The sequence below is a fragment of the Corella eumyota genome, chromosome 4 (assembly GCF_963082875.1).
Source record: "Corella eumyota chromosome 4, kaCorEumy4.1, whole genome shotgun sequence".
Lineage (NCBI taxonomy): Eukaryota > Metazoa > Chordata > Ascidiacea > Phlebobranchia > Corellidae > Corella > Corella eumyota.
The window spans coordinates 2563201-2576759 of record NC_137493.1 but is presented as its reverse complement, the minus strand read 5'-3'; the positions used below and the strand labels follow the sequence as shown (position 1 = coordinate 2576759).

At 28.4% G+C, this 13559-nt stretch overlaps 1 protein-coding gene across 1 annotated transcript in view; it reads left to right on the top strand.

Moving 5' to 3' along the window:
- Window positions 1-13559, top strand: part of LOC145751487 (intermembrane lipid transfer protein VPS13D-like) — a 36661-nt gene that overhangs the window by 8940 nt on the left and 14162 nt on the right. The window contains exons 22-53 of the mRNA XM_082567658.1: window positions 97-355; window positions 483-1258; window positions 1513-1655; window positions 2003-2102; window positions 2207-2375; window positions 2804-2956; window positions 3082-3255; window positions 3474-3606; window positions 3977-4181; window positions 4373-4458; window positions 4613-4732; window positions 4979-5112; window positions 5364-5623; window positions 5761-5987; window positions 6180-6304; window positions 6507-6652; window positions 6816-6942; window positions 7297-7438; window positions 7636-7789; window positions 8175-8320; window positions 8518-8627; window positions 8958-9051; window positions 9311-9508; window positions 10051-10169; window positions 10464-10712; window positions 10941-11142; window positions 11397-11603; window positions 11820-11962; window positions 12276-12391; window positions 12499-12719; window positions 13010-13266; window positions 13368-13508. Of these exons, the coding sequence (XP_082423784.1) occupies window positions 97-355; window positions 483-1258; window positions 1513-1655; window positions 2003-2102; window positions 2207-2375; window positions 2804-2956; window positions 3082-3255; window positions 3474-3606; window positions 3977-4181; window positions 4373-4458; window positions 4613-4732; window positions 4979-5112; window positions 5364-5623; window positions 5761-5987; window positions 6180-6304; window positions 6507-6652; window positions 6816-6942; window positions 7297-7438; window positions 7636-7789; window positions 8175-8320; window positions 8518-8627; window positions 8958-9051; window positions 9311-9508; window positions 10051-10169; window positions 10464-10712; window positions 10941-11142; window positions 11397-11603; window positions 11820-11962; window positions 12276-12391; window positions 12499-12719; window positions 13010-13266; window positions 13368-13508 (5836 nt within the window). The remainder of the gene's footprint in view (window positions 1-96; window positions 356-482; window positions 1259-1512; window positions 1656-2002; window positions 2103-2206; window positions 2376-2803; window positions 2957-3081; window positions 3256-3473; window positions 3607-3976; window positions 4182-4372; window positions 4459-4612; window positions 4733-4978; window positions 5113-5363; window positions 5624-5760; window positions 5988-6179; window positions 6305-6506; window positions 6653-6815; window positions 6943-7296; window positions 7439-7635; window positions 7790-8174; window positions 8321-8517; window positions 8628-8957; window positions 9052-9310; window positions 9509-10050; window positions 10170-10463; window positions 10713-10940; window positions 11143-11396; window positions 11604-11819; window positions 11963-12275; window positions 12392-12498; window positions 12720-13009; window positions 13267-13367; window positions 13509-13559) is intronic.

The window sequence follows — 13559 nt, the reverse complement described above, 5'->3', positions numbered from 1 at the left end:
TTCAATAATTAAAGCTCTCTAAGTTTCCTAATGCTAAGATCTAGTGTTTGAAAATCTTAAATAGGGTATTTTAAATATCTAATAACCATATTACAGGTGCTAGCAGTCCACAATTACTTAGATCAGCATCAGAAATAATTCAAACAACAAGTAAAACAACCTTACCCGTACCCAACTCACAAACTTCAAATGTACTTAAAACTGTAGCTGACAACTTGAGTAATATCCCTGGGTCTCCAACTGAAAACAAGAATTCAAAGTTTGAGGATGTGTTAAATGAAGCCAGCAAACACTTAATTTGTTTGGAAATTAAAAGTTTAAAAGAAGGATCTCCAGATTTAACTCAGGATGAAAAGTAAGAGTGTTTAATAACCCGATACTTAAAAAAAAATTTTATTCTAAAAATTACTTTAAAAAATTTAAAATTCTACATTTTAGATATATTATATTTTTAGTTAAAATATATTTTTTGCATTTTTTAGTTGTGGATCATCAGAAAACAAATCACACAAGTCACCATGTAATATTATCAGCGGGAACTTTAATGTTTTGGACGTCGTCTTTAACGCTCAAAGCTGGATTACAATACTTAATTTTCTACATAAACTAAAACCAACTAATACGAATGATCAAGACAGCATTAATAAAAATAATGACAGTCATTTAAAAGCGATCCAATCTCAAAAAAATGTTAAAAATGAAGATGACAAAAAAGTAGAGACTCATATTGAAATTGATTTAAAAAAACTTAACATATTATTGTTGCGTCATATTCAACATAACGAAAATACTGTTGGTAGAAAGGTTGCAACTTTAACCATGCTTGGGGCTCATGTGGTGGCAGATCTTAACTCTAAAAATGTTGTTGAGAATGGTTTAATTCCTGATGTTAATGTAGTTGGTTCGGTTGCTAGTTTAAGAATGCAGAATTTAACTTCTGATGTAAGAGATTTAAGTGGGAAATGTATGGGGCTTGAAATACTCAACGTTGGGTCATATTCTGAAGATAATTCAATTTTTTCTGCGCATGCAAGTCCTATAGAAAACACCAAACAAACAAAAGCTTTTTCTTTTTTGTTTCAACGACTTTCTACAAGTTTAAATGCTAAACCTGATGTCAAATATGTTTTCACATCAGAATCTGAACCTTTGGTCACAAAGATGAAAAAACAAGATTTATTAACAAGCAAATCATTTAAAGATGAAAATGACTTGGTGTTTGACATGGATAATATTGACAAATCATCAGAAAAACAAGGTTAGTTTACTATTTCAACTGTTTAATTTTTTTAAATGTTAAAATTAAATTACCTAAACTCTATATTAAAATGTTTAAGTTTTGATTAATTTTTATTCATACAGTTCTTTTTAAAAGTCAAAAAACTTTAGCGATTGGTTTAAAAAATTTTAAATAAAATATTTAATTATTGTAAATCATTATTAATGTGATAGTACTTTTTTTTTAAAACGCACTTTTAATTAAAAACCAAATTGTTATGACAACATTTTTAGCTAGCACAAATGAGATGAAATTACAAATAAATCTAGCATCAGCTTGTTATATTCATTCGCCCAGGTTAATTGCTGAGATGTTGGCTTTAATCGATGAAGTTGGTGATTTCACAAATGCTCAGATGACAACAGCAACTAAACAGGTTACAAGTTTATTTAATAAAAAAGGTCAATATTAGAAGTATAACTAATATGTTGTGTAGAGGCTAAAAAGTTACCTGATGTGTATCTACTGGTAGTTTGGGATGTTATAGGTTATATTTGCTTGATAATTAAGCTGCTGATTCAGTGTAAGCAGCAGAAGTTTATACTATTTATAGATTTTACTTAAGGGTGCTATAGCACAAGAGCAGTGGGGATCAAACCCTGGATTTCATGTAGTGAAGCAAGTGTTCTGACCACCACACCATGCTGCCTGACCACCAAGCATAGAATTGTCATTTACACATAAAATAATGCGAAACGTTATTTAAATCTGTTTTTTATACAGGCTTACAAAGATATGGCACGAAGTATATTAGACAAAGTGTCCAACAGTATGGTCATGCTAGGAAAATCAATGGTTAACCTTGATGAATCTGTTGAAGAAGGTACAACACCTTGCTTTCAAAACTTAAATTATTAAACTTTTTTGTTAGATCAGAGTTTTTTTGCCATGTATTTTTATTTATTAATTATTAAACTTAATTTATAGGTGAACTTGAAACCACTTTGGAACAAAATAACAAAACCAATTTTCAACCATTTTACTTTCAACTTGAGATGGAAACACCAATTGTTGCCATCCCTAAGTTTCCTGGTAGTTTTGAGTTATTGGTGGCCAATCTGGGGCAAATTATTGTGAAAAATTATCCTGATAAAAGGTTTTTATACATATTTTTTATTTTGTATTTATTTATCCTCGATGTGGGAAGGTCGACTTCATGACCTAAACTTAGAGTAACATTCGTTACCCCAACCCAGTATAAAGTTGCCATTGGCAACTTGAGATAATATAGATTATATTTGCCAATAATTAAGCTGCTGATTAGGTGTTGGCTTAGCAGGAGCCATACTGGTTATAGCACCTTTCAAAGGCTTTACAGCAAGACAGCATTGGGGATCGAACCCAGGATCTTATATAAAAATGCTCTTTCACTAACATACCTAGTCTACTATTAAAAATATTAAGTTAAATAATCACCAAGTATATGTATAAGACAATAATTTTAAAAAAATGCAATTAAAATGGTAATGTTATTCTTTGTAAAAACTCAATTTTTCCTATTTTTTATGATTGATTTTTTTTTAGTTGTGGAGGACCATTTGATAAACTAAGTATTGATATAGTAAACATGAACCTAAGAAGTCATCGACAGAAACAAGTTGAATTAGCAGCAAAACAAGCTGATAGTGATGCTCTACTATCTTGTGGACCCAGTATTACAGAACTTAAAAGAACAAGGTTAGTTAAGGATTTTTAACTAAGATTTTGTCTGTAAAACTTTTATTTAAATATTATTTTGTTATATATTTGCATTAAAAAAGTAAAGTTTATTAATTGTGTATTTTATTCTTTAATTTTTTTAGTTTACATTTTATGACAAACTCAATGCCAAAAGATAATAATAAGGAAGAACATACTGACATAGAAATATTGCATAAAACAACTTTACAACTTTCAATTAACAAAATTGATTATATTCCAAATAAAATTAAGGAATTAGATGGAAGAAAATGCTGCGATAAATCAAAACTTCTAAAGTAATTTAACAAATTTTTTTCTACTAAAAAAAAATAAAAAATTTTGTCTAATAATAGAAAACAAAAAACAGTTCAATTAGCAAAAAGAAATAACTGTCATTGTTTTTAAAACTTACTTTTTTTATTTTATTTTCATACTTTTTGCCATATTTTCGATCATATGTTTAGTTGAATTAGGTTATAAAAATTGTTCAAACTTTAATGTTTTATTGTCTAAGTGATTCAAGTTGTTGTGAAGAGTTTAACTCATGTCTGGGTGCTATTAATGATAAGAGGATGTGTGTTACCATCCATGCTTCATCATCTATCACTGTCACTCTATCTAAACATGCTTATGAGCAAGTACTCAAGGTAAAGTTTGTGTTGGACTTGTTATGTAAATTTTGTGTTGATATTTTTTATAATTTCCAAGATTTTTTTTAATTTTAGATTTTTGAAAACTTATTTTTATTGATTAATTTTATTTAAACTAGTCGATACCTCACCCTACTGTCAGAATTTTAGTGATTATATTGTCCCGAATTATATTTGTCTCTGATACTTTACCCTCGCACCATAAAAGACAATTTAATTTAGTTTGTAGGCCTTAAGACTGACCATATATAATCATTCACAAAGATCCATTATATATAAATTTATATTAATCTTTAATTTCTTTTATTATACATTTTTTTGAAAATTTTTGAAAATTTGTTTTTTTGCTTTTGTTTCAAATATTTAGACTTTGGACAACTTAGCTTATGGAGGAGATATTGATGACATCCAGGATCAAGATGAAGAAGACGAGATTCTTGGAGGATCTGGAAGCTTTCTTAATACTGAGGTAAAACTGAGACCAGCCCATTCTGCATCTGCTCCTGTGCTCTTGGATGTTGCAGGAAGCAGCAAGAAGAAGAGAAATGATCGATTGTCTAACATCTCAAGTGGTTAGTTTTTTAATATGATATCGAATTTTTTACTTTAAAAAATTGTAAAAATTAAATTAATTTATGTATTTAATCTAGATGTATTATTTGTTTGCTTACTATTATAATTTAGATAGTCTTTTGCTTGATAAGAATTATTTTGTTCATAGTTTAACTTGATAAAAATGTAATATATTACATATTTTTTTTAGTTTCATCACATCATTCCACCCCAAGATCTAATCGAGAATTTGGAATATTTGAGGCACCTGGTCTCACCTGTATTCCTCCTAATTCAGTAAATATTTTGATCCCTTTTTATTTATTATCAGTATTCCAAGATATTTGCGTTATTTTTTTAAACTAGTGTTATAAGCATAACAAAGACATATAGCCTTATTTTTTTTATTTTTTTTACAAGTAATTTTTTACTTATTTTTTATCTTTTTTAGCCAACCCCCACAAAACTCCAATTACCCCCTCAACTACGCAAGTACACCCCAATGAGTGCAAACTTTAATGTTCAATCTCTAATATTTCAACTTAGTGAAGATCTCAGTGAAGGGGAGCAGGTAAAATTATTTTAAAACAAAGTCAAAATTTATTTTCATTTTAACATTTGTTGCATTGACCCAATCCTGAATTTAAATTGGCAGTTTGAGCTTCAATTAATTATTCCTTACTGTTCATAAAGCCTTACTTAGAAAATCTATGGCATGAAAGAAGAAGGTATCAAATCCAAGACATACTGTTGTAAAGTCATATGTTTAAACCACTACAACATGCCCTTGAAGTAAGTGTACTTTATTGTTTACTAGGGAATAGTGAAAGTGACTCTACAAGAGTTTTCGGGAGCTTATGAGAAGGAAAATAGGTTTGGAACATCATTTGATTTATCATTGGGTTCTATTGATATTGAAGATTTATTGCAAGATATAAACTCACCACACAGGTAAAAATAAAAAGTTAAAACATATTTCTAACAAGTTCATTAAGAGTAACAAGAAGTGGAAAAGTTGCAAAAATAATTTTGTGCCTTTTTAAAAAAAATATCACTTGTGTGTTGATATGTTTTATTTTTATTAAAAAACTACTATTTCTATTTATTTAATAATTTTTTTAAATACTTAAGATATTTGATTTTTGTAATAAATAGAATGTTCATTGTTTTTATAGCTTTGATATATTTTTATGTCATTTCAGACACATCGTAGTTTCATCTTTTCCTGGTCAAACCCAAGCCCCAAAACCAACTCAAAAAACTGATTATTTATCCACATCTTGCCCTGCCTTTCCTACTTCCCAACCTTCTAATATTAACATGAGTACATCTCTACCCTCACAGTCATGTACTGGTGTTAATAATTTAATAAATGGTGGACAAAGATTGGGGAATAATGGTGGAGGGGTGTTTAGACCTTATGCTAATGTACCTTATACTTCTGGCATGGAAAATTTAATGTGTAAGTTATTTTAACACAATTAAGATAATTGTATACATTTGTCACTTGATCGTTTTTCTAAAAAACTGCTAAGAATGTGTAGTTTTTGCTATGATATTTTAACTTTTAGTTAATTTTTAAAACTTTGTTTTTTGTAGCTTCTACACAAAATCAACCACCAACCAAACCCAACCAATCATCATCTGCTCTTAACTCCTCCCAGGAGGAGCAATTTTCTCCAACTACTCCTCCCAAGGAGCAGAAAGAGAGGACCCTGGTTCATATTAAGGTCTTTTTGGTTGATGGAAAGAGTCAGGCTTACAAAAAAGTTTATGACAGAGTTAATAGAAGAATTGCAATTGATTTTAACTCTTTAGATTGTAAGGTATGTCTCAAAAAAAATTTTTACTAAACATTTAAGTAAAATTACCCTAAATTAAGATGTAACAAAATTAAAAAAATAAATTTATGTTAATGAAATTATTAATTTTTTGCGGAAATAAGTTAAAAGAAATAAATTTGGGTTAAAATTGTGCATGTTACCATTGTCTTAAAATTCAATTATTTAACTTTTTAGATTAACCTACAAACTTGGGTTGTGTTGCTTGATTTTTTCGGCATAGGGACTTCCCCAAAGAAAACTTTTCAACTGGATCGCGAAACTGAGGAAACTTTTTCTTGGGATCAAAGATTGGACATCAGGTTTGCAATTAACTTACGATTGGTCATTTAGATAGACTATAGCAAGTTAGGCTTTATAGACAGAGCTTTAAAGTAATAGCCACAAACTTTTGGTTTATAAATTTGCTAATTTATTTAACATTTAAAACAACTATGAATATATTTTCAGAATTTTACAAAATTTCTATCATTAAAAATTTATCTTTTTTTTACGTTTATTTAGATCTTTTTATGAGAATCAACCCCAAGAACATATCAACTCAGAGATCGATTTTAAAGTTCGATGTTTTAATATAATTTGCAACAAGCAGGAATATGAATTACTTAAAGCTAATGTAACTGGGTTAAAATCACATGTTACATTAAGAGGTTAGAGTTAATAAATTTTATTTGGTATATTTTTTGTTGTTATAAAGGTATTAATATTAATTTTTTTGTTACTAGTAATATTTAATATTGGTTTAATTCATTTTGTGCAATATTTTTTAAAAATTTTTGCTTTTAAAACTTTTTTCTAACTTGTAAATTATAGATGGAACATTACAAGTTGCTGGCCAGTTAGGAAATGTTTCAGTTTCAGATTTAAGTCCAAATGGAAATTTATATAAAGAACGCTTTATTTTTACTGGTGATAAGGCTCTGGATTTTGATATTAAAAAGTAAGTTTTTTAAAGTTTTTTTTTAATTACAGTTCATGCAATGCATTTGAGTAGTTAAACTAAGTTAACCCATCAATATTTTTAGATCAAAATGTTTCTTAAAATGCATTTTTGGTATAGAAAAAAAAATGTTTATTTTAATTTAAAATAAAAATTTCCTGCATAGAAAACTAATAGTTAAACCAGAATTTTTTTAATGTTTTAAAATTTGTATGAGCAAATTCACTTGTGTATATATATATACTTTGGATTTGTTAAGTAAACAATTTAAAATGGTTGCTTAACAAGATATAAACATTATTGACCATTTACATTTTGTCCATGTTTTTTTTAAATATAAATTTGTTTATGCAGGTATGATGAATATGACCATTTACTACAAAGAGATTTTGACATAAGCATCAGATTAAGAATGTCATCAATCAGATATGTTCATACGCAGAGGTTTCAGAATGAAACTGTTGCCTTCTTTCAACATTTTCAACAACTACAAGAAGTATGTTAAATAAACTTAAATTAGACATAATGTAACTAAAATTGACTAACATATTTCAAGTACTGATAGAGTGTTCTATTCATGGGGTTGCTTTTCTGAGGGCAACTGATTAAATTTTTTTCTTAATTTTAAACCTTAACTTTTTTTCAATAACTTTTATTTAAAATGTCATTTTTTAAACATTCTTCTACTTTAAGGTATTGGGCAGAATGAGAGCTGCTTCAGTTGGACAAAGTGTTCGAACTTCATCATGTCGACAAGCTCGTGTGTTGTTGGATATTGAGACCGATGCTCCAATTATTCTTATACCCGAGTGTTCTCATGCTGAAAGGCTTATTGTGGCTAATTTAGGTAGGTTTAAATACATTGATTGGTACTATATGCTAACTCGTTGTAATAAGGTTGTTGTAATAGGGTTGCAACTTTCAATTAATATTTGCAAGCGATAATTTACTGGGTCACCACAAAAGGTAGTTTATTTTGTAGGCATATAAATGGGATGTACGAAAATATCATCCGCTAAGCTACATTATATATGTGAATGTTAAAAAAAAAGTCTTTTAGCCGATTAAAATATCAAAAACCTATCCTCTTAAGGGGATATGAAAAAAGAGTTGTGTTACAATTAATAATATTTTATGTACATTTCGCATTTACGTCTTTTAATTTCTAAATACTTTTAAATTAATATTTTTTTATTTTTTAAGTCAAAATATTTTTTAATTTTTATATCAAGGTCATATCAGAGTCAAAAACTCGTTCAAGCGTGATGGAGACAAAGAAACATTGTCTTATGGAACAAAGAGAATTGTTGAACCAGAGTTGAGTCCGAAAAGAAGTGTTGAAATTAAAAGTATTTATGTCTCTGAAGAATTAATTGATGTAAGAAATTTTTTTAAATATCTTTTTTAATAAAAATGATTTATTCTATTTTTTGTCTTAAAATTTTTTGTCTGATTTATTCTATTTTAAGAATACTTTTAACTATTTTTATTTTATTTCATTTGTTTATACATATATAGATTGTTATTAAAATGTTTCATATATTTAAATAATAAAATTAAATTGTTTGACTTTAGATCTCTCCCCAACCAGAAAGTAGATGCATATTAGATGTAATACAAGTAACATTAGATGATATGGATTTATTTACTGCTACTTATGCAAGCAATAATGTTCTTAAAGAAAGGTTTGTAAAAACTAAAAATTTTTGAGTTCATTTAGTAGCAATAATTTATCTTTATATAATGGAGTTTAGTGGATGATATGTATGTCCAAGTTATAGGCCTACAAAATAAATAAGACTTTTATTTTTGGCGCAAGTAAATTAAATTTTAGTTGCCATATTTTGACTATTTAAAAGGGCGATTTATAGACTAATAATAATAATATACCTTGTGTACATAACACTAAATTTTGTGTTTCTTGTAATTTTTTTAAAATGCTATTATTTTTAGCACAATTTTTACATTTTTTTGCTAAATTACAAATTGTTTGAACAGTTTTATTTTGTTTTCAGTGACACTTGTTTAACAAGTCTAGTTTTTCCTTCATATACCGTCACATGTCATGCTAAGCCTTTGTTGAAAGAAAAAGCTATGTTAAAACTACAGGCAAGTTTTAAGTATTTGTTATGATATTATCTAAATTAAAATTAATAGTAAGTAACCTTAAAATTTATACTGTAACTTTAATAATTGGTAAATTATTTGTATGGACATAATTTCAACCAAACTGTTATTGTAAAATACCTGTTATATACAAACTCTATAGTGCCTTTCTTTATAATACACAGCTTAAAAATTTTTCCTTTTTTTATTATAATAAATTATGTTTTTTTTATGTTAAAATATTATTAATATGTTTACTTAGATGGAAAGAAATCTTGAGAAAGAGATCACTCATCAAGGTGTACCAGATACCTCATTAAGTGCAAGATTGTCCACAGTATATTGTGCTATAGACCACACCCAATACTGGCTTATAAGAGGAGTGTTGGATCATAATACTGGGGAAGCTATCCCGGATTTTCCCCAACCTACAGCATCATTACAGCCCTCCAAATTACAGGTATTTGTACGAAACTTAAATGGTTGATATAGCATTATTAAATGGATGATTTTAGGACTTAAACTTCGTGAATTGTATGTCTTAAACAAGTTTTGGCATTTTGTCTATATATATATATTTTTTAATATTTATTCTCAGCATGCTGCAGTGGTCAGAACACTTGTTTTCACTACATGAAGTCTTAGGTTTAAGCCCCGCTGCTTTTATGCTGTAGCTCCCTTGAGTTAGGTTTTATAAATAAATAAACCCCTGCTAAGCCAAGTCTTAATCAGCAGTTTAATTTTTGGTTATAATCTATAATACCCCAAACTGCCAAAAGCAACTTAAGACTAGGTCAGGGGAACTGTCGGTACTCTATGTTTAGGTCATGAAGTCGACCTTCCAACATTCAGGATAAATTTTTTTTTAAATATCACTTTTGATTGTGTTTAATATTTAGAAATTACACACACATTTTATTTGCATATACATGCTTTGCACTTAAGTATAAAACCAACTTATATTTGTATTTTGTTAATTAACCAGTTATTTTTGTTGTACAGACTGTACTAACAGGGTCAGTATATACTGGTTTAAGTGTTGATTTTGATCTCACTAATGTTAGTATTGAACTTCTTGAACAACATGAAACTATTAGCCAACCTGCTAAATCGTTAGGAAGGTATAAAAATAAACTTAGTTACATTTATAATGTGTTAATATATAATGTTATCTAAGACTGTTGCTTTATTTAAATCATGTGGAATTAAGTATGCTACTATTTGAGTATGCTGATAATACATTTTTTCGTTAAAACTTTACAATTTTGTTAAACATTTTCTTGCAACAAAAATTTATGAAACTTTTTAAATTAGTGACCAAAATATTTTCATGATGTTAAAACTATTGGATGTATTTTGGTTAATGTTTCATGTCTAACAAGTACAAACATTTAACTAATTTTATTTATTTTTAGAATTGATTTCGTTAAGTCGATTCTAAGTTACCGAGCTTTCTCAAACAACATAAAAACCACAAACCTAAGTTGTGAGTCGTTTCGTGCACATAACACTAGGTGGAGCGAGGAGTCAGAATATGATTATAATACGCCACCTAGTGTGTTTACCACAGTGCTCGGACCGGTCAAGAAAAAGGGGGATCCAAATAAAAATATGAACACTAGTGGAGGTGAAAAGTCGTTGCTGCAGTTTGAGATATTTCAAAGGTAATTGAATTTTATTCTAAATTTGTACCAGAAAATCTTAAAAAATTTATTTTGTTTGTAAAAATGTTATTACAAAAAGCTTTTTAGCAATGATTCTCTAAGACATGCAAAGAAATTAGGCACAGGCATTTTTGAAGAAGTCTACTAGAGGACCTAAACTTTTTTTTCAGAATTTTTGCGATTATTTTTATTGTTTTTATAATTTCTTTTAATCAATATTTTTAACAGATCTGGCCCAGGTTTAATGGAGATGACAGCTTTGCTTAACAACATGAGAGTATACGTTATAGTAAACTGGTTGTTAGACACCAACAAATACTTGATTGAGAACCCAAACCAGAAAAGATGTGATTCTTTGAGGGCTAAAACAGCTCAACTTATGGCAAAATATGGGCAACAAGATTCTGGAAATCAAAGAGGTTTGGATAAGGTTAGTTAAAACTTTAACAATATTAAAAAAATTAGCCCTTGAGTTTATGATATAATCTACTTTGGGTTTAGCCATTTTTTCCACTGATCACAAAAATTGTATTTAAAAAAATTTAAAAACTTGGCATACTGTTTTTAACAAGTTTTCTATTAAAAAAAAGCGTTGTAAGACTTTTTTGGAGTTTTACAATTTAGATTTTTTTTAAAGTGCCAATTTAATTTTTTATTTGATTTTGTATAATTTTTTTTGTTCAGAGTGGTCAACTGGAGCCCGAAGTTCGTAAGAATATTTTTAAAATGAGTTTCACGGACACAGAGTTTGTGATGGTTGAAGATTGTACAAGTTATGACACTGACGGAGTCATATTGCGGTCAACAGCCCTGCTCAACTTTGCACCCGACGGAGCAGGTGGTAATGACTTGAGTGACTTGCCACTCAGATGCAGTTTACAGAGTTTGGAGGTGAAACGATTTTTTAAAGTTTTTTAATTAATAAACATTTAACAAAAATAAATCATGTTTTTATTTTATGTTTGCATAAATGAATTTTGTTAACTTTTTAACAATTGGTATCTGATTTTAGGATAAAAAAAACTTTATTATTTTAAACTTTTGGCATTTTAAAATTAATTTGTAAAATACTTTTTATTTGACAAAAAAAGTAAAATGTTTGTTTAGGTGTTTTCATGTCAACTGGACAAGGAAAATGAGACGGCTCTCTCTATAATAGATCCACTCACAATTAACCTTGAAGTTCGACCTTTAAAACAAAAAGATTTAACACAAGATCAAATCGATCAAGATCTTACTTTACTGGACAGGTTGATATTATTTTTCTTTAATCAGTATTTAAATAATGGTATAAACCCATATAGGACAATCTGCACATATTAAGCAATTTGTACTATTACTGCTTATTATTAAGAGTTAGGGCAAGCAATTTTTATGTTAAGTTTATATATATATAGTAAGGACATGTAAAGCAATAGCTATAATTGACAATGTAGCCTTTTATAACTAACTATATATTTATGGTTTTTTATTGCTGTGCAATTTTTATTTAATATTCTGCTAGAGTTTAAAATTTAAATTAAACTTTATTTAGAACTTAGAAATATTTTTTTAACTTTACAGAAATTTGTTGGATGTTCACATGACAGAGTTGAACATGAGAGTTTCTTACAACGATGTTATGTTGTTCTTGTCTATTCTTAAATCTTTACCATCACAAGCCAGAGGACAGAAGCCTAGTAAGAATTTGTTTAGTTTTATGTACTTAATGTTATATTAAAACTAATAAATTTAAAAAAAATTTAAGTTATTATAAAGTGTTTACTAAACATTAATCTGTTTAAAGTGTCAACCTCCAGTTCCACATCATCGATCAACAGTCTCCATGGATCGTCATCTTCTAATCATCGTGCTATACATCAACCACCAGAGGAGGCTATAGAGCGATTAGTCGAGTTAGGATATTCCCGAAGTGACGTGGTTCATGCACTCACCATCAACTCAGGAAATGTTTCAAATTCTGGATCATGGTTGGTTGCGAATGCAACTTTACAGCCTTTTGTTAAGGTGACTTTTTTGTTTGTTTTTTTTGTGACATTTCATTACTAATTTTAAGATTGTTTAGATATTATTTAGATCTTGGCTAGCTTGTACTTTTCGAGTAATTTTGTAACCAATTTAAAATATGTGTAAATTTTTTAGTCTAAATTTTATAAAAAGGCATTGAGGATAAATTGATTTATAAATCTAATTACTAATCAAATTTTAATGGCTAATACAGTTTTGCTTTCAAATTCATCATTTTATAAACAGAGGTATTCAAAAATTTATTATTTAAGGCGTTATTTTTCTTGTAGGAAATTAAAAATCAACCAACGCTCAAAAAACCTGTTCCCTTAAACATAGCCAAGTTAAGTTTAATGGTGGATCATGCTCGTATTTGTTTAATTGATGATTGTGCAGAAGACTGCGATGTTCCTCTAACTGAGATAGCTGTTCACAGATTGAATGTGAATCAGAATTTAGCCAAACATACGATCACTTCAATGGTTGAACTACTGCATGGGCAATATGGTTATGCCAGCTTTAAATTAACAGGAGATTATTATAACAGGTAAAATGTTACCAGAATTTTTTCTCTGAATTTTTTAAAAATTGAAAAACTTAAGAAAAATTTTAATAATTCAAACTTGAAATTCTATTATTTTTTACTAGAATGAGGTCCCTGTGGGAACCATTTTTAGAACCATGGAAATGTGGTTTAAATTGGAACCATGAGTTAAGAACCAGGAATGGTTCCAATTTTGATGCAAGTAATAATGGAAATTGGAATCTACAGCTCAAAGCCTTTGACAGGTTTGGTTTTTAAAGTGTTTAAATTTAATTTTCTCTATAATTATAAGTTGC